This window comes from Orcinus orca, chromosome 3 (assembly GCF_937001465.1).
Source record: "Orcinus orca chromosome 3, mOrcOrc1.1, whole genome shotgun sequence".
In the NCBI taxonomy this organism is placed as follows: domain Eukaryota; kingdom Metazoa; phylum Chordata; class Mammalia; order Artiodactyla; family Delphinidae; genus Orcinus; species Orcinus orca.
Genome location: NC_064561.1, coordinates 121653198 through 121678795, shown reverse-complemented (window position 1 = coordinate 121678795; position 25598 = coordinate 121653198). Strand labels below are relative to the sequence as shown.

At 34.1% G+C, this 25598-nt stretch overlaps 1 protein-coding gene across 8 annotated transcripts in view; it reads left to right on the top strand.

Moving 5' to 3' along the window:
- The window catches only part of ZFYVE16 (zinc finger FYVE-type containing 16), a 57016-nt gene that overhangs the window by 24702 nt on the left and 6716 nt on the right, over window positions 1-25598 (top strand). For 4 of the 8 annotated variants that reach the window (XM_033409074.2, XM_033409078.2, XM_033409073.2 and 1 more), the window contains 12 exons: window positions 878-1020; window positions 2882-3257; window positions 4481-4603; window positions 5694-5849; window positions 6864-7088; window positions 8592-8615; window positions 9316-9398; window positions 10523-10627; window positions 11201-11348; window positions 12996-13076; window positions 24002-24164; window positions 25094-25199. In XM_033409074.2, the coding sequence (XP_033264965.2) occupies window positions 878-1020; window positions 2882-3257; window positions 4481-4603; window positions 5694-5849; window positions 6864-7088; window positions 8592-8615; window positions 9316-9398; window positions 10523-10627; window positions 11201-11348; window positions 12996-13076; window positions 24002-24164; window positions 25094-25199 (1733 nt within the window). Of the gene's footprint in view, window positions 1-877; window positions 1021-2881; window positions 3258-4480; window positions 4604-5693; window positions 5850-6863; window positions 7089-8591; window positions 8616-9315; window positions 9399-10522; window positions 10628-11200; window positions 11349-12995; window positions 13077-24001; window positions 24165-24733; window positions 24841-25093; window positions 25200-25598 lie in introns of those variants that run through there. The other 4 variants (XR_004477945.2, XM_004281658.4, XM_033409076.2 and 1 more) reach the window with 4 other exon arrangements.

Here is a 25598-nt window from a genome sequence, read left to right as displayed (position 1 = left end):
CTCTAAAGATCAATGAATCTGCTTTTAAAAATATTTATTCTCTTATATTGACTTTTTAAGTCATTAAATTATAAAGTATTGCAAATACAAGAAAGATAACCTTATTTAATATGTCCACCCATGTTGCAAAAATTATACATATATGATTCCAATTTTTTCAGTGTTATCTGTATTATGATATGGAAGGTAGATGTTGGTCCTTTTGATGTTTATATGTTCTAAAATCATCTGGCAGGAATTTTCATAACCTTCCTCCGTGGATGCTTTTTAATAAAAGAGAACAAATATTTATGCTGACATCTAGTTATTTCCTCCAAATTTGAAAGGAAAATATTAATAAATTTCAATATCAACATTATAAGAACAAAGCATGTTATGCTTCTCTTGTTAAGTAAGTTAAAAGTAGGAAACGACCTCTGATGCACAAGTGATTCTGTTTCTTTCTTTAGACCTTTTATGCTTCTTTCTCTTGTTCTTCATACTTTTTTCCCTTTGCTTGTCTACCATGCTCTGTTCTGTTCCATTTTCCCTCCCTGTGCCTTAGTCCCTAAATTTTATTCCACACTCACAAAGTTAGCCTTAATAATATAGGCTTTAAATCTGCCTTCAATGTCTTTAAGGTATAACCTCTCCTGTCCACTCTTTTTCTGAGTATGGGATTCGTAGGGCCAGCCCTGCCTTTGTATGAATTAGAAAAAAACTTCTACTCTGGGTAGATGAGTCACAAAAGGCCATTTCTCTAGGCCTTGAAACCCTGAGAATGCAGGGCTTGCCAATGGTTAGCAAAAAGCTTTTGAAAATGTTTCCTGACCCATTTAGTATTAAATCATTGCAATATTATCAAATTAAAATGCTTTACTTTTTAAACTGATTCTAGGATTATGCTCCAAAGAACAGAAGAGAGTATGGTTTGCAGATGGTATATTGCCCAATGGCGAAGTTGCAGATACAACAAAATTATCATCTGGAAGTAAAAGATGTTCTGAAGACTTTAGTCCTCTCTTACCTGATGTGCCACTGGTAAGGAATCTAAAGAATGACTTGTTAATTTAATAAAATTTTATTTTGTAAGTAATTCCTTGTGTGATTTTTTAGAGTACTTTTTTTTTTTTTAATGCTTTGAGCTTCATAAAATGAGAAACATATGATATATGAATATATTTTAGATTTTACCTTTTTTTAACGTCAGTTTAAGGCAGTGATTCTTAAACTTTTTGATCTAAGGACTCTTTATGCTCTTAAAAGTTATTGAGAACCCCAAAGAATTATAGGTTATGTTTATTGATAATTACTGATATAAAATTGACAAACATTTAAAAAATTAATTAAAAATAAACTCATTAAATTAATAGAAATAATATTTTTAATGAAAAGTTTTTGAAACAAAAGTTTAGTGAGAGGAATAACATTGTTTTACATTTTTGTGAAGTTCTTTAACGTCTGGCTTAATAGAAGATAGATTCTCACATCTACTTCTAAAGTCAGTCTGTTGTGATATGTTTTAGTTAAATTATATGAAGAAAATCCTAGGACCTCACTGACTTCCTGAAAGGGTCTTGGGGACCCCAGAGATCCCTGGACCACATTTTGAGAACCACTGGTATGGGGAAATAGAACTGAGATTTAGTAAGTTAATTTAGACTAATTTGTTTAATGATTTTCAAATATTCAGTAAAGTACCTGATGGTAGTATTTATGTTTATACAAACGTGCTAGGTGTTAAATAGAAGATACATAATATAGAATCCCAGCCCACTAATAACTCTCATTGTAAAGTAGCAAAATACTCATAAAAGCAAGTATTAACACATGAAGTAGGAATGCTTTTTTATTCATTAAACAAATATATATTGAGCATCCCCTCTGAGCCAGTTACCTGGTTTATCTTGGGTAAAGATACATCAGACAAGATGGATGTGTATCCTGCTCTCTTCAAGTTCACGTATCATATAAACTTATGTTGTTTGTCAGTAAGAGTTCATGAGCTTGGGTCATTTGTTGAGACGTGGATGGATCTAGAGACTGTCATACAGAGTGAAGTAAGTCAGAAAGAGAAAAACAAATATCATATATTAACGCATGTATGTGGAACCTAGAAAAATGGTACAGACAAACCAGTTTGTAGGGCAGAAGTTGAGACACAGATGTAGAGAACAAAGGGGGGAAAGCCGCAGGGGGGTGGGCATGGTGGTGTGATGAATTGGTTGATTGGGATTGACATGTATACACTAATGTGTATAAAATTGATGACTAATAAGAACCTGCTGTATAAAATAATAAATAAAATAAAATTCAAAAATTAAAAAAAAAAAGAGTTCATGAGCTAGGTTTTACAAGTAGCTCTAATTACCAGAAGTATGTTTCTTAGCTAGCACCTACCCTCAATCAATATTTTAACAAAATGGAATTTCTATAGAGGCTAGTATTACTTGAGTTCATAAACAATTCTCTATTGACTTAGGTTTGGCCTGTCCAAAAAGAAAGGGGCTTACTTGAAGCAGACTTGAGATGTAGTTTATTCTAGGTGGTAACTGTTGTGGAGTATGTCTACCATTTTGCTTCCTAACCACTCCCCTCCCTGCCTTCTCCCTTTTTCCTCTCCCTTGCCACCCCCCAGCCAGGCTTTTTTGTCTATTAGGAGGAGTGCCTTGAGTTGAACTAAGTGTGCTCACTTTGTGGTATGGTATAGGATCCTGAAGTTCTCCTTGCCTCCTTTTTCCAGTCTATAAAATTAGTCATAAATACCTACCTGAGCATAGAGTAAAGCTAAACCTGTGCTCTTGAATTTAAAGAACCAAAATGGTACTATTTCTTGGGAAATTTGGCTTCTGAAGAAAGAAACTATGAACTGATTTGGGTTTTTGTTTTCCATATTTTACAGATGATAAACACAGTGGATCATGCCCATTCTACTACTGTGGAAAAACCAAACAGTGAGGCAGGCGATATAAGAAATGAGATAATTCAAAGTCCTATTTCTCAGGTTCCATCTGTGGAAAAACTGCCTACAAACACAGGGACTGAGGGGTTGCCTACTTCTGGCTCTTTTACACTAGATGATGATGTTTTTGCAGAAATTGAGGACCTATCAAGTCCTACTGGTGTCTTGGTTAACAGTAATTTACCTGTTGCTAGTATTTCAGATTATAGGTTATTGTGTGGTATTGACAAGAATGTTTGCAATAAGATTAGTCTTCTACCTGATGATGAGGACAGCTTGCCTCCTCTTCTGGTTGCATCTGGAGAAAAGGGATCAGGTAGGATAGCAGTTATTTAAATTTAAAAAGGAGTTTTTTGGTTTTTTTTTTTAAAGAAGAATATATTGATGAATTTTGTCTGTGATATATAAAATGTATTTTTTTAAATTTAGACAGTGTGGTTGAAATATGTACGATGGCATGGAACTCTAGTTTACAAAAACTCTTACTGTGTAAAAACAAATTCTAAAAAGATCTGACCTTTTGAGTTGATTTGAATGTGATTCACTTATCTCATCTGGGTTCCTAATTCAAAATAAGGCAAAAGTCCAATACAACAGGGAAATTCATAGACTTTTAGTCCTGTATTAGTTTTGACTCCATATCTTTTTTTTTTTAAGGAACATAGTGCCTAAAGAAAAGTATTGGATTGGATGACAAAGCTAGGAATTTTAGTTCCTCATCTGCTACTTAATACACGTATGACTTGAAGCATGCAATTTTAATCTCTTGGGCCTCAGTTTCCTTTGTAAAAGAAGAGAACTTAGGTGGTCTTTAAGGTCCTTTCTAATCTGGAGATTCTGTGGCTATCTCCCACCTTGTAGTAGTTCCCTAGGGATATATCCTTGTTACCTCAGGCATTATGCTGAATCTTACATGAAATGATTATGTTCTGTGCATGATAATGTAGGGGAATGAAGCGTAGGATCTCCGTTCTGAAAGTAGGAGCCATTTCATGATCCTATTGATAGTGGCAAAAATATCTTAAGCCCTGTTCTTTGCATGCCATGTATATTTTCCTGTTGGTTGTCAAGTTCTTTTTTCACCACTTGTCACTGACATAGGCATATGGCGGCAAGCCATATGTACAAGCATGTATAACTTGGGTCTAGACTACTTTCACAGCTGTAAATTTCAGAATTTATAATTGGAGTGGCTGGCAGATAGGAGTCCACTTTACAAAAACATTTGTTTTAAAACTTTAAAGGTACTAAAATTGTATCAATATGCTGTTTAATCAACATATTTGTGCATAGACTATATATAATATAATTGATCAGGATTTATATGTATTATAATATTAATATCTTTACATAAATTGAAAAGTAAAAATTAGAATATAACAGTTGTCCAGGTGTTGATTGATTTTATAAAATGTGGTTTTTTTTGCTTTTAAATGTGATTAAGCCATTGGTGGATTTATAAATCTGTTTTTTTCATTATAGGCATATTTAACAGGAAGACATGTTTATTCTAATTAATATATTATTTTCATGTTTTAGTGCCTGTAATAGAAGAACACCCATCTCACGAGCAGATCATTTTGCTTCTTGAAGGCGAAGGTTTTTGTCCTGTTACGTTTGTCCTAAATGCTAATCTACTTGTGAATGTCAAGTTAGCATTTTGTAAGTAATGATTCATCTTTCTTTGCCTAATTGGTAAGCAGGATTTCTGAATAATTAATCCCATTGTCTGGTTAAATTTAGACTGGCAATGGTGAAAAATAAGCAGTATTGGATATTGGTTTTTGTAGCCAAATATTAATATAAATAAATTTTGCAGTTTTATATGCAGTGGGACTTGAAGTAATAGCTTAAAGATTTTTACTAGTGTCCTTCATTCAGTCCTAGGTTAAGGCCATGGACTTATAACAAGCTGTATTTTGATGCTTATGATACAGCTGACCATATATATATATATTTTGAAGTTTGGAATTTTATTTAATTTATTTTTTTATACAGCAGGTTCTTATAGTTATCCATTTTATACATCTTAGTATATATATGTCAATCCCAATCTCTCCAGCTGACCATATTTCATATAGCTTTTAGGTAAATTGAAATTTGCTAATTGAGATAAGCAAGAATCCTGATTTAGTAACAATAAAGACAGTTTTAAAGTAAATGACACTAGACTTAATTAAAAGTAAGGAAGTAAATATTTCTCAGTAATAAATAGTCCTCAATACTCAATAATGCATCTCTTAGCTTTTCATTCTCTTTGAAACTAACCTGATTCTTACCCACTACATTTCAGCTTGTTAGTGCATCTTTTATTTTATTGTTGTTTGTTTATTTTTTATTTTATTTTTTGCGGTATGCGGGCCTCTCACTGTTGTGGCCTCTCCCGTTGCGGAGCACAGGCTCCAGACGCGCAGGCTCAGCAGCCATGGCTCACGGGCCCAGCCGCTCCGTGGCATGTGGGATCTTCCCGGACCGGGGCATGAACCCGTGTCCCCTGCATCGGCAGGCGGACTCTCAGCCACTGTGCCACCAGGGAAGCCCTACTGTTGTTTATTAATTGACTCCATCAGATAATTTTTCATCCTTTCTCTTTTTTATATTAATCTCATACAATTCAATTTAAAGTTTTTGTGAGGGGAATGTTGGGAAACTAACGAATTTAAAAAGTTGTGCTTCATGCAAAGGACAATTATATTTAATTTTTTTGTTTAATAGAAGTTGACATTTATAGTTTACACTTTTGTCACTTAAGATTCCTCAGACAAATATTGGTACTTCTCCACCAATGGATTGCACGGCTTGGGACAAGCAGAAATTATTATTCTATTGTTATGTTTGCCAAGTGAAGATACTATTCCTAAGGACATCTTCAGACTCTTTATCACCATTTATAAGGATGCTCTGAAAGGTATACCATTTTATTTTGAACTGTTCAGACCAGGGGATGGATAAATTAAGGGCATTTTTGCTTTTGGCTATGCTAACTGTACTAAAGAAATATTTTGTGAAGAGATTGCTGATTACTTAAAAGAGCTCTGTCATCATTTTCAGTCTCCTTTTATGTAATTAGTGTCTTTATAGTTTTTTAATTTTAAAAGTGAAAATATATTTACCTTCTTGGTCTGTTTACGTGTCTACACAATAATCCCCCCTTATCTGCAGGGGATAAGTTCGAAGACCCCACTAGCTGCCTGAAACCACAAATGGTACTGAACCCTACGTACACTGTTTTTTCTATACATACATACCTGTGATAAAGCTTAATTTATAAATTACTCACAGTACGAGAACATCCGAATTGCCAACAACACTTCTCTTGCACCTTGGGGCCATTATTAAGAAAAATAAGGGTTACATGAACACAAGCACAGTGATAACTGCAACAGTCAATCGTAACTGAGACAGCTACTGAGTGACTAATGGATGGTAGCATATTCAGCGTGGATATGCTGGACAAGTGATTCACGGTGTGGCTCACATCCCAATGGGGCAGAGCAGGATAGTGAGAGATTTAAAATTTGCTGTTTATTGAATTTTCCATTTAATGTTTTTGAACTACAGTTGACCAGGGCTAACTAAAACCATGGAAAGCAAAACTGTGGATAAGGGGGGACCATCGTATACTTTTCTGTCTGTATAAGATTTGGGGGACATGATGATGACTTTTCACTTGACCATGAAGTAAGGAGAAAAATTTTAAAACACTTAACGGTTAGAAACATTCTCAAATTTTTGTTCACAATTCCCAATCTTCAGGAATAACTGAACTTTGTGCACACAAGGTATTCAGTGCTTCTTCAAGAGTGGAAATAAATAAAAAATATTTTACATTGCTTTTATTTAAGTTTATACTGGGACATTCACACTCATAATGCTGCTTCAAAACAACTTAAAATCTTTTTATAAATGATTTTATTTCTAGGAAAATACATAGAAAACTTGGACAGTATTACCTTTACTGAGAGTTTTCTCAGCAGCAAGGATCATGGAGGATTTCTATTTATTACACCTACTTTTCAGAAACTTGATGATCTCCTGTTACCAAGCAATCCTTTTCTTTGTGGAATTCTTATCCAGAAGCTAGAGATTCCCTGGGCAAAGGTTTTTCCTATGCGTTTAATGTTGAGATTGGGTGCAGAATATAAAGGTAAGTTTTAGAATAATAAGCTAAATTACATAGGTTCAAATATACTGAATGTAAATAAGAACTTCAGATATCATTAAAATAAATTTTTAATGGATTAATGGGACTACTTTTGTTTTGATGTACTTTTAAAATTCTAAAACAGCCCTCCTCTACTACCAAATTAGTCTAGACAAACTTGCTATGTCCTGAGTTTCTAGATATTCATAATTATTATAATTAACTTACCTTAAAATTTTTTTTGAATTTCAGAAAAAAACATAGAAAACCTTGAAAAGTTTTCTTAAAAGTATTTGCTATAGGGAGTTCATTTTGTTATGTTGCCTACATATTAAGAAGGTAAATGCCCCCCCACCCCATTTGTGTACACCATAAAGCCAAACATAAATGGTTGTGAAATAGTGGTCCACTCTTACGTGTATGGTTATTTCTGAGTTGAAATCATTTCTGTGTTCAACTGTCTTTGAATTCGTACCCTTTCTTTATCCCTCATTTTTTTAAAGAATAATTTATTTGTTGCATGTGAAGTACATCACATCTAAGGAAAATTTAGGCCTTTGATTCTTGTATAATTTAATAGTTATTTTCTTGGAGGAAAATTAAATGTAGAGAAGTTATAAAAGTTACCATTACTATTTCAAAATGGACAAATTCAGTGAAAGAGATACTCATTTAAATCTATTTGGCAAATTTATTAAACTCTCTGTTCTGAGGGGTTGGTCCTTACCATTTAAGATTTAAATATGGGGTACTATTAAATTGTGGTGCAAGAAGTAAAAATTAACTTTCATCTCAGGTTTTGTACTGTGTGAACCAAAGAGCTTGAGAGACTTCATTCTGAGCCAAGTGTTTCATCCATTCAGCCTAACGTTTTGTCTCTGATACTAATATTTGAATGCTATTTTTATGGAAGGTTAGATCAAAATACTTAGCTAATCTTAATCAAATGAGGATTACCTACGCTTTTATGTTGAGACCATTTGCAACACCATTACATGTTGGATTAGATGATTTATGAGGTCCGTTTGTAACTCTGACAGAATGTCATTCTAAGCCATAACCTCTTGAAAATTACTGTTTTAGATAAAATTACCTCTATCAAGTTGCAAAGGATGCTCTCTTATTCATAAAAGATGAAGTAAAAAGTCAGCATTTACCTTAATCATATTGTTTATCATTTTAGTATGTTTTACCACTAATTTATGTTTCTTTCTGTACTCTCTGTCATCCAAATAACTTAGTTGTCCTTTTTAAAACTAAAATATATGCTTGTAATAGCAAAGATGTGAGTTGCCCTGACTTATTTTTTTTAAATAGATAATGTCATGTGTGTTTTCTTAGACTTTTAAGGAGGTATGTTTGTATAATATGTATTAGAGAGGTTTCTTTGCTTAACCTAAGCTGAGAACTGAAATCTCAGGTTAATTCTTGGGTTAAAAATGTGTCTGATTTTTATCATCATAGAAATAGTCTTACCTTCCTTTTTTCACTTTCCTTTTCTTCCAGAATTCCTGCTGCATTGCCACCAAGGTACTTTTCCTTTTTGGTGCGCAATATTTATAGTGTCCTAAAGAAACAGAAAAGTAGTTAGGTGACAGAGTCCATATCACTTCTTCTCTGCATTGACTTCTCTGATTCTATGTGTTCCTTTTATCATGCTGACCCAAGAACTATAAAAGTTTACTATCACCCATAAATTCACACAATTGAACATTAATTACAAATGCCTTAAAAATCTTGAATTCTTCATATTTTGCTTTAAATTATCAGAATATTTCTTTTTAAATTATGAGAACTTTATGTAGGTCTAGCCAGTTATCGTAATTTTCTAGCCATCATAATGTTTGGAAACAACATGTATGATGAAAGATTAAATGCTTTGGAATCAGGCCAAGCCTAGTTTCATATCTGTTTCACCAGTTATTAACTTAGAAACCATAGGCAGGGTTATTAATCTGTATCTCTACTTCCCCATTTGTAAAGTAGGGATAGACATACTTGCCTCATTGGGTTGTTATAGGGTTTAATTAGGATAATGTATGTAAAGGTCCCAGTTCAATGTAGCATCTGGTAGATACATGGTATGGGTTAATGTCATTTCTTACTTTCTCCGGAGAACTGATTGAGTGGTATTTATCCGTAATGTTTGACAAATGAAAATTAAAGGTAATAAATTTAAGATTTTTTTGTTTTTTCTTGATGGTAACCAGTTTTCTATTCTTGTGTATAGCATATCCTGCTCCTTTAACAAGTATCAGAGGCCGAAAACCTCTTTTTGGAGAAATAGGACACACTATTATGAACTTACTTGTTGTGAGTAATTGAACTGTTTTATTAAGTGTTCTTATATTGTTACTTTAACAATTCATTAAGCAAATTTTACATACTTATATTTTTCTATTTTAATTTGACATATTTGGTATAATGAAAGTTCATTTATAATAAATCCTAATTCATTTAACATAAATGGCCTCTGTTTTTGATGAAGTGCTTTTTAGAACATGTCCTAATTTATGTATACCTGATTCAAATTGCCTTTTGATTCATTCTGCTGCAGTGCTTACACATTTAGGTAATGTGAGATCCACACCGTTGTTGAAGCCTTAGTAAAAGAGTTAGTAAAGTCAATCGATTTGATGATTTTGAGCAAACTGTGGCCCAAGTCACCTCATTTTTAATAGGAAGTATTGGATTAGATGATCTCAGGTTCCCTTCCACCTCTAATTTCTGTAATTTTGTGTTTACCTCTTATTATAGAAGTGTATTTCAGTGGACTTGCTTTTTTTTCTTTTGATTAATTAATTTTATTTTTGGCTGCATTGAGTCTTCGTTGCTGCACGTGGGCTTTCTCTAGTTGCGGCGAGCGGGGGCTCCTCTTCGTTGCAGTGCGCGGGCTTCTCATTGCGGTGGCTTCTCCTGTTGCGGAGCACGGGCTCTAGGCATGCAGGCTTCAGTAGTTGCAGCACGTGGGCTCAGTAGTTGTGGCTCGCAGGCTCTAGAGAGCAGGCTCAGTAGTTGTGGCGCATGGGCTTAGTTGCTCCGCGGCATGTGGGATCTTCCCAGACCAGGGCTCGAATCTGTGTCCCCTCTATTGGTAGGCAGATTCTCAACCACTGCGCCACCAGGGAAGCCCAATTTGCTTTTATTTATCCATGTTCGGTTTGAAAATCTATTGTTTTGGAAGATCTGTAACTAGAAAGAGATCACCCTCAAATACTACAGAATTCTTCCTGAGAATGATAATCTTTATTATTATTGTGGAGTAGCTGGAAGAATTAGCTGGTTTTTGAAGTTGCTATTGCTTTCTGGATGGTGTTTTGATAGTTATGTATCACAAGTTTTAAAATGATGGATACTCTTAAAAAAGGATTGAATGAATGGGTAAATGTTCATGGATAGTAGTTTAAGGTTTATGGAACTATCATTATTTTATGTAGGACCTTCGAAATTACCAGTATACCTTGCATAATATAGATCAGCTACTGATTCATATGGAAATGGGGAAAAGCTGCATAAAAATACCTCGGAAAAAATACAATGATGTAAGTATAATTGCTTTATTCAAGTCTTGAGATAATTATTGAACATTAGATTTCTTTAGAAGTGTGTTAAATTTGTTTTGAATTGGACTAATACATAATGACAAAAAAACTTATTTTTGGGCTTCCCTGGTGGCGCAGTGGTTGAGAGTCCACCTGCCGATGCAGGGGACACGGGTTCGTGCCCCGGTCCGGGAGGATCCCACATGCCGCGGAGTGGCTAGGCCCGTGAGCCATAGGCACTGAGCCTGCGCGTCTGGAGCCTGTGCTCCGCAACCCGAGAGGCCACAACAGTGAGAGGCCCGCGTACCGCAAAAAAACCCAAAAAAACACTTACTTTTGAAATTTTAGATTTGTTTCCTAATAGAGGATTTGTTTAATCCTATTTTTTCATTTTTTTCTTACTCTTTTATCTGTCTTTTAATTGAGGTGATTTTATTTTAAATCATTTGTTTCTATCACATTCTCAGGGAGTTGTCCAGATTAAAGCTTGATAATGTGACTCTTTGAATTATTATAACTAATAAAGGCACAAAATGTTAAAAATGTTTCTAAATGCGTATTGTTTTTTCCCAGGTAATGAAAGTAATAAATTCTTCTAATGAGCATGTCATTAGCATTGGAGCTAGTTTTAGTACAGAAGCAGATTCTCATCTAGTCTGTATACAGAATGATGGAGTTTATCAAACACAGGCCAACAGTGCTACTGGCCATCCTAGAAAAGGTGAGTATTGGTTCCTAGTGTCAATCCATAAAACCATCTCAAAAAGTAGAATTCCTTTCAAAGAGGAATATACCTATATGTAGATACCTTACTTATTTGCTGAATTGATGGTGATGAAACAGTATGCTTTAAATTTTTAGCTATACAAACAAAAAAATTGCTTCTAATATTTGTGTTTATCTTGGGCAACATTAGGTTTAAAAACTTGGAATACAGTATTTATTTTGATGTCTTCAGGCTTAGTGTGTCCCACATGGTGGGTGTCTCTGGAGTGAGGTATTTTTTGCCTTTGTTTGCTCTCTGCTCCAACTCGTCTTAGCGGGGAGCACAGGGTAGATAGGATGAAGAATGATTTATAAAACTGTTAAGTGGCTGGGAATATAAAAATGATAAAGATGGTGATGTGAATGACATTACTCGGCTGAATGGCCTCAGTGACTGCTGTGATTACCAAATCCTTGCATTAGAGAGCCTAACAAATTGAAAGTTAAGTAAGTATTCCAAAAACTTAATACATTATTGTAAAATAACACATTTAAAATAGTCAGACATTCTGGCTGCTAATAAAAATTTTTCCTCTGATTATAAAAGTATGTATACTCATTTGTAATAAGCTTGGAAAATATGTTTGAAGAAGTAGTAAAAGGAAAAAAGTGCCAAAATATGGCCTTTGTTGACATTTTAATATATTTCCTTCTTATATTGATATATATGTTAAATAGATGATTTTATACTGGATATTTACTTTTATATTGTGCTTTTTTAACTTAACATGCTATTGACATTTTTGTCATTAAAATTTTACAGCTATTTAATATTTATTTGATGAATATTTACATAGTATAAAATTCAAAAGGTATAAATATTCACACTGTAAAATCTCCTTTCCTCCCTAGACCCTCAAACTACCCTCTTCCCCTCCCCACAGGCAACCAAACCAGTGATACCAGTTTCTGGTATATCCTTTCAGGGATTTCTTGCTTGTATGTATATGTAAGCAAACACCACCCCACCACACACATACACACACATACACCTTTCTTCCACTTTTTTAAACAAGTCATAACATTTGTTCCATTCTGCACCTTGTTTTTTCTTTTGGAGATTATTCTTTGTTAGTATATAAAGAACTTTCACATTGCACATAACTTTCCACTTTATATGTGAACATCATTTAATTGTCCCTTATTAATGGACTGTTGCTACCAATCCTTGGCTGTTTATAAAAATGCTCTATGAATAACCTTGTATATGTGCCAACATTAATTCCTAGAAATGGAATTTGTATGTCAAAGTATAAATGTGTTTGTAATTTTAATAGCAATTTATCAAGTTGTCCTCCATAGAGATTGTTCTGATTTATGCTCTCAACAGTAGTGGATGTTTGATTTTCCACACCCTCACTTGATAAAAACACTGTAAATAGTACAACAGCCATCAATTATTAGATACAAACATTAAATAACCTTTATGAAATATTTTATCGTAACTTTATTTTGTTTGGTATTTTTTGTTCTAATATAAGTGGTATGGGCATGGCGTTTATCAGGTACTTAAAATATGCTATGCTCCACATTATGCATTTAACAAATATCATATAGCATAAAAAGAGCAGTTTAAAACATAATTATTGTATTTTTTAATTAGTGACAGGTGCAAGTTTTGTGGTATTCAATGGAGCTCTAAAAGCATCTTCAGGATTTCTTGCTAAGTCCAGCATAGTTGAAGGTATGAGTTTCATCTTTAAGATTTGTTTAATGTAAAGATGTTTTTCATCTCCTTTTAAAAATGTATTTGATACTTAACAAAAGAATATATGTAAGTTACAAAGCATAGTACAACAAACTTATGTGAAATCATCACTCAGCCAAGAACTAGAACATGACTAACATTTGGGCCTACCTCAAGCTTGACAACTCTGCCTTAGCCTGCATTTCCTGCTTGTGCATAGCCTAAAGGTTAGTCTGAGGTAAGAGCTTAGGGTCTTCTCAGGTCTTTCCTTAGCATGCACACATCCCAAGCATGCACACATTATTGCACATGCATGGGGCCTTCTAAATTCCCAGATATATGTTAGTGCCTTTCAAAGCCCTTATGGACATCTTATTCCCCAGATTTTCCTTTAAGTGTTTGGTTGGCCTATCCTTTGTCTCTACTAGTATCTGCTGCCACAGGCAGCTATGATGTTGATCACTGGCCTCTAATTGTTTTTCACAAATGCTCCCTGAGAAAAGACTTTTTTCACTGGGTAAGCTTAGAGTCTGGTCAAATAAAGACATTGTACGTGGAGTCTCCCCAGGAACCACCTGACAAGTCAAAAAATGACAGTTCTCCAGTAATGAGGTTTTGAAGGAGTTCCAGCCCCATTTGCCTTCTCCAGTGGATACCAAGCTGATGGTTTTTACTATGATTGCAGGCTGTTGGTTTTTAGGCTTCTGCTATGCTGGAGAGGAGGGGATGGGAATAGGAAAGTTAAAATGACACAAAACTTGCTGTTTTTAATCAAGTTCCTGCCATTTTTTTTTGTTTTTTTTAAAAGAACCAGCTTTTAGTTTTATTGAACTTTGCTGTTGTTTTCTTTGTTTCTATTTCATTTACTTCTGCTCTGGTCTTTATGATTTCTTTCCTTCTGCTAACTTTGGGTTTTGTTTGTTCTTCTTTCTCTAGTTCCTTTAAGTGTAAGGTTAGATTGTTTATTTGAGATTTTTCTTGTTTCTTGAGGTAGGCTTGTATTGCTATAAACTTCCCTCTTAGAAGTGCTTTTGCTGCATCCCATAGGTTTTGGATAGTCATGTTTTCGTTGTAATTTGTCTCTAGGTATTTTTTGATTTCCTCTTTGATTTCTTCAGTGATCTCTTGGTTATTTAATAACGTATTGTTTATCCTCCATGTGTTTGTGTTTTCTACCTTTTTTCCCTGTAATTGATTTCTAATCTCATACCATTGTGGTCAGAAAAGATGCTTGATATGATTTCAATTTTCTTAAATTTACTGAGGCTTGATTTGTGACCCAAGATGTGATCTGTCCTGTAGAATGTTCCATGTGCACTTGAGAAGCAAGTGTAATCTGCTGTTTTTGGATGGAATGTCCTATAAATATCAATTAAATCTATCTGGTCTGTTGTGTCATATAAAGCTTGTGTTTCCTTATTAATCTTCTGTTTGGATGATGTGTCCATTGGTGTAAGTGAGGTGTTAAAGTCCTCCACTATTATTGTGTTACTGTTGATTTCCTCTTTTATAGCTGTTAGCAGTTGCCTTATGTATTGAGGTGCTCCTATGTTGGGTGCATATATATTTATAATTGTTATATCTTCTTTCTGGATTGATCCCCTGATCATTATGTAGTGCCCTTCCTTGTTTCCTGTAACATTCTTTATTTTAAAGTCTATTTTATCTGATATGAGTATTGCTGCTCCAGCTTTCTTTTGATTTCCATTTGCATGGAATATCTTTTTCCATCCCCTCACTTTCAGTCTGTATGTGTCCCTAGGTCTGAAGTGGGTCTCTTGTAGACAGCATATATATGGGTCTTGTTTTTGTATCCATTCAGCGAGCCTGTGTCTTTTGGTTGGAGCATTTAATCCGTTCACATTTAAGGTAATTATCGATAATGTATGTTCCTGTGACCATTTTCTTAATTGTTTTGGGTTTGTTTTTGTAGGTCCTTTTCTTCTCTTGTGTTTCCCACTTAGAGAAGTTCCTTTAGCATTTGCTGTAGAGCTGGTTTGGTGGTGCTGAATTCTCTTAGCTTTTGCTTGTCTGTAGAGGTTTTAATTTCTCCATCGAATCTGAATGAGATCCATCGAATCTGAATGAGATCCTCTTTGAATGAGACTCTGGGTAGAGTACTCTCGGTTGTAGGTTCTTCCCTTTCATCACTTTAAATATATCATGCCACTCCCTTCTGGCTTGTAGAGTTTCTGCTGAGAAATCAGCTGTTAACCTTATGGGAGTTCCCTTGTATGTTGTCATTTTTCCCTTGTTGCTTTCAATAATTTTTCTTTGTCTTTAATTTTTGTCAGTTTGATTACTATGTGTCTCGGTATGTTTCTCCTTGGGTTTATCCTGCCTGGGACTCTCTGCACTTCCTGGACTTGGGTGGCTATTTCCTTTCCCATGTTAGGGAAGTTTTTGACTATAATCTCTTCAAATATTTTCTTGGGTCCTTTCTCTCTCTCTCTTCCTTCTGGGACCCCTATAATGCTAATGTTGTTGCATTTAGTGTTGTCCCAGAGGTCTCTTAGGCTGTCTTCATTTCTTTTCATTCCTTTTTTCTTTATTCTGTTCCACGGTAGTGAATTCCACTATTCTGTCTTCAGGTCACTTATCCATTCTTCTGCCTCAGTTATTCTGCTATTGATTCCTTCTAGTGTATTATTCATTTCAGTTATTGTATTGTTCATCTCTGTTTATTTGTTCTTTAATTCCTCTAGGTGTTTGTTATTTAATTCTTCTAGGTCTTTGTTAAACATTTCTTGCATCTTCTCTATCTTTGCCTCCATTCTTTTTCCGAGGTCCTGGATCATCTTCATTATTCTGAATTCTTTTTCTGCAAGGTTTCCTATCTCCACTTCATTTAGTTGTTTTTCTGGGGTTTTATCTTGTTCCTTCATCTGGTACATAGCCCTCTCCCTTTTCATCTTGTCTGTGTTTCTGTGAATGTGGTTTTTGTTCCACAGACTGCAGTATTGTAATTCTCCTTGCTTCTCTCCTGCTGTTTTTTTTTTAATAAATACTCCCCAGATTGCTGCAGGTCTTTGGTTAATTTCCAGAGTTTCGAAAAAGTTTCTTCTGACATTTTATCGGTTTCCTTGTTGTTTTTATGGAGTAGAGTATTTTCGGAAGTTCTTAGTCTGCATTTTCACTAATATCATCCTCCATACTATCTCAGTTACATAGCTTTATAGGAAGTCCTCCCATCTCTGATGCCACACACATGCCTTATTCCTCATTTTAGTAGTGCTCTGGCCAGTCTAAGCCCTTTGTTTTATCATGTTAATTTTAGGATCAACTTGTCAGATTCTAAAAGGTCCATTGGACTTTTTATTGGAATTGCATTATATTGCTAGTTTAATTTTGAGAAAATTGGCATATTTTCTATTTTCATTGTTTCTATCCATGTACATTGGCTACCTTCAATTTATTTACATAATATTTTATATTCATTTCCAATAAAATTTTATAGTTTTTGTATAGGTTTTGAATATCATTTCTTATTTATTCCTGTACCTCATAGATTTTATTGCTGGTGTAAATGGTATCTATTTATTTACTTATTACAATTTTAGTGTAATGTAAATGCCATTATAATTTTTTAAATTTATTTTTTATTGAGGTATAGTTGATATAAAATATTATGTAAACTTCAGGTGTACAACAAAGTGATTCACAAGTTTTAAAGGTTATATTCATTTATAGTTATTATAAAATATTGGCTATATTCCCTGTGCTGTACACTATATCCTTGTATCTTATTCACATTTTACATACTAGTTTGTACTTTTTAATCCCCTACCCCTATATCGCCCCTCCCTGCTTACCTCTCCCCACTGGTAACCCCTAGTTTGTTCTCTATATCTGTGAGTCAGTTTAGTTTTTGTTATATTCACTAGTTTTATTTCTTAGATTCCACATATAAGTGACATCATACAGTATTTGTCTTTCTGTCTGACTTATTTCACTTGGCATGATACCCTCCAAGTCCATTCATGTTGTTGTAAATCGCAAAATCATTCTTTTTTATGGCTAAGTAGTATTCCATTGTGTGTGTGTGTGTGTGTATATATATATATATATATATATATATACACCACATTTTCTTTATCCAGTCATCTGTTGTTGGATACTTAGGTTGCTTGGCAACTGTAAATAATGCTGCTATGAACATTGGGGTGCATGTATCTTTTTGAATTAGTGGTTTTGGTTTTTTTTTGGATAAATATGCAGGAGTGAAATTGCTACGTCATATAGTAGTTCTGTTTTTAGTTTTTTGAGAAATCCCCATTTTGTTTTCCATAGTGGCTGCACCTATTTACATTCCCACCAACATTGTAGGAGGGTTCCCTTTTCTCCACATCCTTTCCAGCATTTGTTATTTCTGTTCTTTTCAATGATAGCCATTCTGACAGGTGTGAGGTGATATCTCAATGTGGATTTAATTTCCATTTCTCTGATTAACAGTGTTGAGCATCTTTTCACATGCCTATTGGCCATCCTGTGTCTTCTTTGGAAAAACATCTATTCAGGTCTTCTGCCCTTTTTTTTTTTTTTTAAAGAAGATGTTGTGGGTAGGAGTTTATTAAGTAATTAATTTATTTTTGCTGTGTTGGGTCTTCGTTTCTGTGCAAGGGCTTTCTCTAGTTGTGGCAAGTGGGGGCCACTCTTCATTGTGGTGCGCGGGCCTCTCACTATCACGGCCTCTCTTGTTGGGGAGCACAGGCTCCAGACGCGCAGGCTCAGTAGTTGTGGCTCACGGGCCTAGTTGCTCCGCGGCATGTGGGATCCTCCCAGACCAGGGCTCAAACCCGTGTCCCCTGTATTAGCAGGCAGATTCTCAACCACTGCGCCACCAGGGAAGCCGTTCTCCCTGTTGTTTAATCAGGTTTTTTTTTTTTTTTTGATGTTGAGTTGTATGAGCTATTTATATATTTGGATATTACCTCGTTATTGGTCATATCATTTGCAAATGTTTTCTCCCATTTGGTAAGTTGTCTTTTTGTTGTGCTAATGGTTTTCTTTACTATGCAGAGCTTTTAAGTTTAATTAGTTCCCGTTTGTTTATTTTTGCTTGTATTTCCTTTGCTTTAGGAGACAGATCCAAAAAAATATTGCTGCAGTTTATGTCAAAGAGTGTTCAGCCTGTGTTTTCTTCTAGGAGTTTTATGGTTTCTGATCTTACATTTAGGTCATTAATCCATTTCGAGTTTTTTATTTTTTTGTACATGGTGTGAGAGAATGTTCTAATTTCATTCTTTCCTAGCACCACTTATTGAAGAGAGTGTCTTTGCTCCACCGAATATTCTTGCCTCTTTTGTTGTAGATTAATTGATCATAAGTGCATGGGTTTATTTCTGAGCTGTATTCTATTCCATTGATCTATGGTTTTGTTTTTGTGCCAGAACCATACTGTTTTGATTACTGTAGGTTTGTAATATAGTCTGAAGTCAGGGAACATGATTCATCCAGTTCTGTTTTTCTTTCTCAAAATAGTTTTGGCTCTTTGGGGTCTTTTGTGTTTCCATACAAATTAAAAAATTATTTGTTCTAGTTATGTGAAAAATGCCCTTGGTATTTTGATAGGGATTACATTGAATCTGTAGATTGCTTTGGGTTGTATGTTCATTTTAATAATATTAATTCTTCCAGTCCATGAACACAGTATATCTGTGTTCCATCTGTTTGTGTTATCTTCAATTTCTTTTATCAGTGTCTTACAGTTTTCCAAGTACAGGTCTTTTACTTTCTTAGGTAGGTTTATTCCTAGGTATTTTATTCTTTCTGATGCAGTTGTAAATGGGATTATTTCCTTAATTTCTCTTTCTGATAGTTTGTTGTTAGTGCCTAGAAATGCAAGAGATTTTTGTACATTAATTTTGTATCCTGCAACTTTATCAGATTCATTCATGAGCTCTAGTAGTTTTCTGGTGGCATCTTTATTATGTTGAGGTATGTTTCCTCTATGCCCACATTCTGAAGAGTTTTTATCATAGATGGATCTTGAATTTTGTGAGAAGCTTTTTGTGCCTCTATTGAGATGATCATATGGTTTTTATTCTTCAGTTTGTTAATGTTGTGTGTTTCATTGATTGATTTGCAGATACCGAAAAATCCTTGCATCCCTGGGACAAATCCCCCTTAGTCATGGTACCTGATCCTTTTAATGTATTCTTGGATATCTTTTTAAATTAAAAATTTTATCTTTTGTTGCTGGAAAATAGAAATTAATTGATTTCTCTGTTTTTATCTTATAACCAGCTATATTGCTAAGCTTACATTATTTAAAATAATTTATCTATAGACTCTTTTAGAGTTTTTTTATAACTATAAATAATGATAGTTTATTAATAATGATAGTTTTGCTTCTTTCTTTACAGCCATTATGGCTTTTTAATTTATTTTTCTTGTTTATTGGCTAGTACTTCCAGTGGAAGCAGTGATTGTAAATGTTCTTGTCTAGATCCATGTTTTTCAGTAATAACTTTTAAAAGTAAGTGAGGTTTATGATTCCATTTTGTGTGCCATATGTCTTATGATGGAATGTGATATATTCAATTATATTTCTTATATCACATTATATGTGATAAGAAGTAAGGAGAAATATGTTTTATTTTTGTTGGGTTGTTGTGGTAGGTTTTGATTTTGCTCCTTTTTTCAGGGCGGCAGTTTGCCCTGGGACATCAATTCTTTGATAGATCTAAGAGTTGTTCATTTTATGTTTGTTCAGCTTTTTATTTTTTTAAATTTATTTTTAAAAATTTTACTGAATTATAGTTGATTTACAATAATGTATTAGTTTCAGGTGTACAGCAAAGTGATTCAGTTTTTCATATGTATGTATATATTTTTTTACAGATTCTTTTTCATTATAGGTTATTAAATGATATTGAATATATTTCCCTGTGTTATATAGTAAATCCATGTTATTTTATCTATTTTATTTATATTAGTGTGTATCTGTTAATCCCATACTCCTAATTTATCCCTCTCCTCCCTTTCCCTTTCAGTAACCATAAGTTTATTTTCTATGTCTGTGAGTCTGTTTCTGTTTTGTAAATAAATTCATTTGTATTATTTTTTAGATTCTACATATAAGTGATATCATATATTTGTCTCTGTCTGACTTCACTTAGTATGATAATCTCTAGGTCCATCCATGTTGCTGCAAATGGCAATATTGCATTCTTTTTATGGCTGAGTAATATTCCATTGTGTGTGTGTATACACACACACACACACACACACACACACACACACACACACACACACACACACACACACCCCACATCTTCTTTACCCATTCATCTGATGGATACTTAGATTGCTTCCATGTCTTGGCTATTATAAACTGCTGCTATGGACATTGGGGTACATATATCTTTTTGAATTAGAGTTTTCATCTTTTCTGGATATATGCCTAGGAGTGGGATTGCTGGATCATATGGTAGCTCTACTTTTAGTTTTTTAAGGAACCTCCAGACTGTTTTCCATAGCGGCTGTACCAATTTACATGCCTACCAACAGTTTAGGAGGGTTCCCTTTTCTTCATACCCTCTCCAGCATTTATTATTTGTAAACTTTTTGATGATAACCATTCTGACTTGTGTGAGGTGATCTCATTGTAGTTTTGATTTGCATTTCTCTAATAATTAGTGATACTGAGCATCTTTTCATGTGACTGTTGGCCATCTGTATGTCTTCTTTGGAAAAATGTCTATTTATATCTTCTGCCCATTTTTTGATTGGGTTGTTTGTTTGAAAGTGAGGTGTATGAACTGTTTGGATATTTCTGAAATTAACTCTTCATTGCATCATTTGCAAATATTTTCACCCATTCTGTAGGTTGTCTTTTCATTTTGTTTATGGCTTCCCTGCTGTGCAAAAGCTTTTGAGTTTGATTAGGTCCCATTTGTTAATTTTTGCTTTTGTTTCTTTTGCCTTGGCAGACTGACCTAAGAAAATATTGCTATGATTTACATCCAAGAATGTTTTGCCTATGTTCTCTCCTAGGAGTTTTATGGTGTCATGTCTTATATTTAGATCTTCAAACCACTTTGAGCTTATCTTTTTATATGGTGTGAGGAAGTGTTCTAATTTCATTGATTTACATGAGATTGTCCAGCTTTCCCAACACCACTTGTTGAAGAGACTGTCTTTTCTCCATTGTACGTTCTTGCCTCCTTTGTCAAAGATTAATTGACTGTTGGTGTGTGGGTTTATTTCTGGGTTCTGTCTTTTGTTCCATTGATCCATATGTCTGTTTCTGTGCCAATACCACGCTGTTTTGATTATTGTAGCTTTGTAGTATTATCTTAAGTCTGGGAGGCTTACGTCTCCAGCTTTGTTCTTTTGTGAGGATTGCTTTGGCAATTCTGGGTCTTTTGTGGTTCTATATAAATTTTAGGATTATTTGTTCTAGTTCTGTGAAAAATGTGATGGGTAATTTGATAGGGATCACATTAAATCTGTAGATTGCCTTGGATACTATGACCATTTTAACAATATTAATTCTTCCAATCCAAGAGCATGGGATATCTTTCCATTTCTTTGAATCATCTTCAGTTTCCTTTATCAATGTTTTATGGTTCTCAGCATGTAAGTCTTTCACCTCCTTGGTCAGGTTTATTCCTAGGTATTTTCCTTATACGATTTTTAAAGTTTTTTTTTTTGTTTTTTTTTTTTTTACTTTCTGATATTTGTTTGTTTAAAGTAATGCAAAATATTTCCGTAAATATTGTAGCCTGCTACCTTGCTGAATTCGTTTATCAGTTCTCATAGTTTTTGTGTGTAGTCTTTAGAGTTTTCTATATAGAGTATCACGTCATCTGCATATAATGACAATTTTACCTCTTTCCTTCCAATTTCAATACCTTTTCTTCTTTTCCTTGTACGATTGCTGTGGCTAGGACTTCCAGTATTATGTTGAATAGAAGTTAGGTTTATTCCTAGGTATTTTATTGTTCAGCTTTTTTCTTGTTGTGAGGATGGAAGTGACAAGTTCCAAGCTCTTTACATGGAGCAGACACCAAGAAGTCATTAGTATTTTTTTTAATACAAGTTGGCTGGCTTTCATTTATCTAATGTTGTCTTGCTTTTCATTTTTCTGAAGCTGTCTTTATTTCATTCTCATTATTTATGGGTATTTTTGCTAGATATAAAATTCTGCTTTGAAAGTCTTTATTTTCTTTAAAGATGTCATTTCATTGTCTTTTGGCCCTCATTATTTCTAGTGAAGAGTCAGTAATAGTTTTTATATTTGTTTCCTTGTATTTAATGTGCCCTTTTCCTCAGTCTGTTTTCAAGATAGCCTCTTTATCTTTGGTTTTCACCAGTTTTACAGTGGTGTGCCTCAATGTGGTTTTCTTTGTATTTATCCTATTTGGCATTTATTGAACTCCTTGGATGTGTGTGTCAATATTTTTCATCAAATTTGGGGAATTTCTTACCATTTTTTAAAATGTCCTGATCTTTCTTCTCCTTCTGGGAGATAGCCTATCTATGTATATGTAATCCATATCTGTATTAGACTGTTTTATACCATCCCAAGGGTCTTTGATGCTCTTTTTATATTTCTTCATTTTTCTCTGGGTTCTTCAGATTTGATCACTTTTGTTGACCTTTCTTTATGTTCTCTGATTCTTTTGCCATCTTCAATCTACTATTAAGCCTATCCATTAAGGTTTCTATTTTAGTTGGATTATACTTTTCAGTTATAGAATTTGGGGGGGGCCTTTCCAGTTTTATTTCTCTGTTCAGATTTTTTAAAATCTGTTTATACATTTAACCAGTATTTGCTTTTCATTCTTTAAATGTGTTTTCCTTTAGGTCCTTGAGTATATTTTAGAATAGATATTTTAAAGTGTTTTTGTGTTTATTCCAGTGTCTTGGCCATCTCATGGTTAGTTTCAGTTTTATAGGGGCTCACATTTTCCTGTCTTTGGTAATTTTTTATTTTGTACTGTCATTATTGATATGCTTTAGAGACTTTAGATTCTTTTAGCTTTTTTTAAAGGGATTTTTTTGCTGAAGAAGGCTTATTTATGTTTAAGCAGGCATTTTATGTCTGCTTACCCTGAGCTTGTGTAGTCTTTATTTTTTATTTTTTTTAACAGATGGATCTATGGATATCCTAAGGTGTTTACAGTCTGGCAGGACTCATTGTCCACATCTGTTTTGCCTGTAGATTTTGTAAGAGCTTTGATTTGGCATTGCACAGTTCAGGTTAATGAGGTGCTAATGTGTATTTTGGTTGGTCTAGACTACCAATATCCCCCAACATTGCTTGACTTCTATTATTTCTGTTCTGTTCCCAACCATATAATAGCCATTTTCTGTTATGCCTCATCTAGGGTCACTCTATTAATGTGTTCTCAGTTCTGGTCCAAGGACTCAAAAAGTCCTTGAACACAGTCTCCTGATGCTCCCCTTTTTAGTGTCTTGACCACAGATTTCAGGTTTCCCTAAAGTCTTATCTCTGACTTCTCAGCCCAGTAGAGCAATTGTAGGCTTACTGGTCACCATGCAGAAATTGTCCCCAAGCAGAGAGCCTGGGCAGTTATGGGCTCACCTACTGAGTTTTCCTGTAGGGACCATGGTATTGTACTTCCTGTTGTCCAGAACCTGAAAACAATTGCCTCATACATTTTGTCTAGTTTTATGGTTGGTTACCATAATGAAAGGGCAGTTTGGCATCATTATTTCATCATAGCCAGAAGTGGAAGTTCTCACCTTTATTTGTTTAACCATTAAAAAAAAAAAAGAATCCTTAACATTGTGAAATATTTTTCATATTCCCTAACAGAAAACAACCATCAAGATGATTTAATAGATGGTCTAAAACTTGCATGGAACATATTTTGATAGCAAAATTTATGGCTTAGACATATAAATTTATATTCAGTAAAAGAAATGTGAAACATAACTCTCATTTTTAGATGGCTTAATGGTACAAATAACTCCAGAGACCATGGATGGCTTACGGCTAGCTCTACGAGAACAAAAAGACTTTAAAATTACATGTGGGAAAGTTGATGCTGTAGACATGAGAGAATATGTGGACATCTGCTGGGTAGATTCTGAAGAAAAAGGAAACAAAGGGTAGGAATTTTTTGTTACCAAAATGTAATTGATTTGATGGAGGAGAAAGGATAAAAACATCCTGTTAACAAAATTAAATATTTTATAAATAAATATAGAATTATACCATTAATTTAAATGCATATACTCTAATTAATAAATGCAGTCTGGGTTTTTCAAAAATGTACCTAACCAGCATCATGTGTGTTTTCTTAGCCAGGATGCTGTAAACTATTAAAGGGTGGTCAGTTTGGGAGGGGGCAAATGATACACATTGTGTAGCAGTGTAGGCTTGATGCCAGGTCTGAGAAAGACAAGATACTTTGTCTGTTATATGGTACATTGAGGCACACACATATTTCCCCCCCCCAGACTGCCTTTTATATACCAGATATGTATTTTCATGGAATTATCTTAGGATTATTTTTATCAAATAAGTAATGGATTCCCTTTGGGTGTTTATTCTGTTTTATATTGATCCACTGTAAATGCAAACAACTGAATTCAATAATATGTACATTAGAGGCCTTACAGAATATTACTGCTATTCCCTCCTCTCTTTAGTTACCCATTTTCTTTCTTTTTTGGAGACTGGCTAAGAGATCTGGAGCAAAAAAGGAAGAGAAGGGCTAATGCTGAAGGATTCCAAAATAGAGTTTTGCAATTCATGAGACAGCTTTTCTGTTAGGAGACTAAGGTATTTTAAACCTCAGGTCTGAATTGGGCATATGAAAAAGTAGATATAATTTGCTACACAATCAAGAAATCTTGGTAAACGAATATGAGCTAAGTTTTAATTATTTTGTATAATTGAGATGTCTTACTGCTGCTTTAAATTTATAGCTTTCATAATTTTTATCCTTATTCCCATTTGTTCAAGTCTAATAATTTACTTCATAGAAAGTACTTTGGTATTAAATAAATCTGTTCTATTATATTTTATTCTGCAGTGTTATTAGTTCAGTGGATGGAATATCATTACAAGGATTTCCAAGTGAAAAAATAAAACTGGAAGCAGATTTTGAAACTGATGAGAAGATTGTAAAGTGTACTGAGGTAACTTAGAAAGACGTTTCCTTCCATTTACATGCTGTGTTTGGATATGTTTTTGTTAATGTGGAGATTTCGCAGTACTCAACCTCTGAATGTTTAAGTGCAGCGTATTACACTTTCATTACACCTTGAGACACACATATCTCCACCCCAGACTGCCTTATATACACCAGATTTGCATTTCCATAGGATCATTTCAGGTTATTGTATGGTGGTACTGCCTGTCAGCTCACAGTTAAGTTTTCACGGCATTGCCATCTTTGTTTGTACAATAACATGTTATTTGACCATGGTGTTTTCATTTTTCTCTTATTTTACAAAAAATAAAATATTTTATAGATATCAGTTTATAATCAGCACTCACATATGAAAGTTAGTTTTGCATGTTCCAGTTTTTTAAAA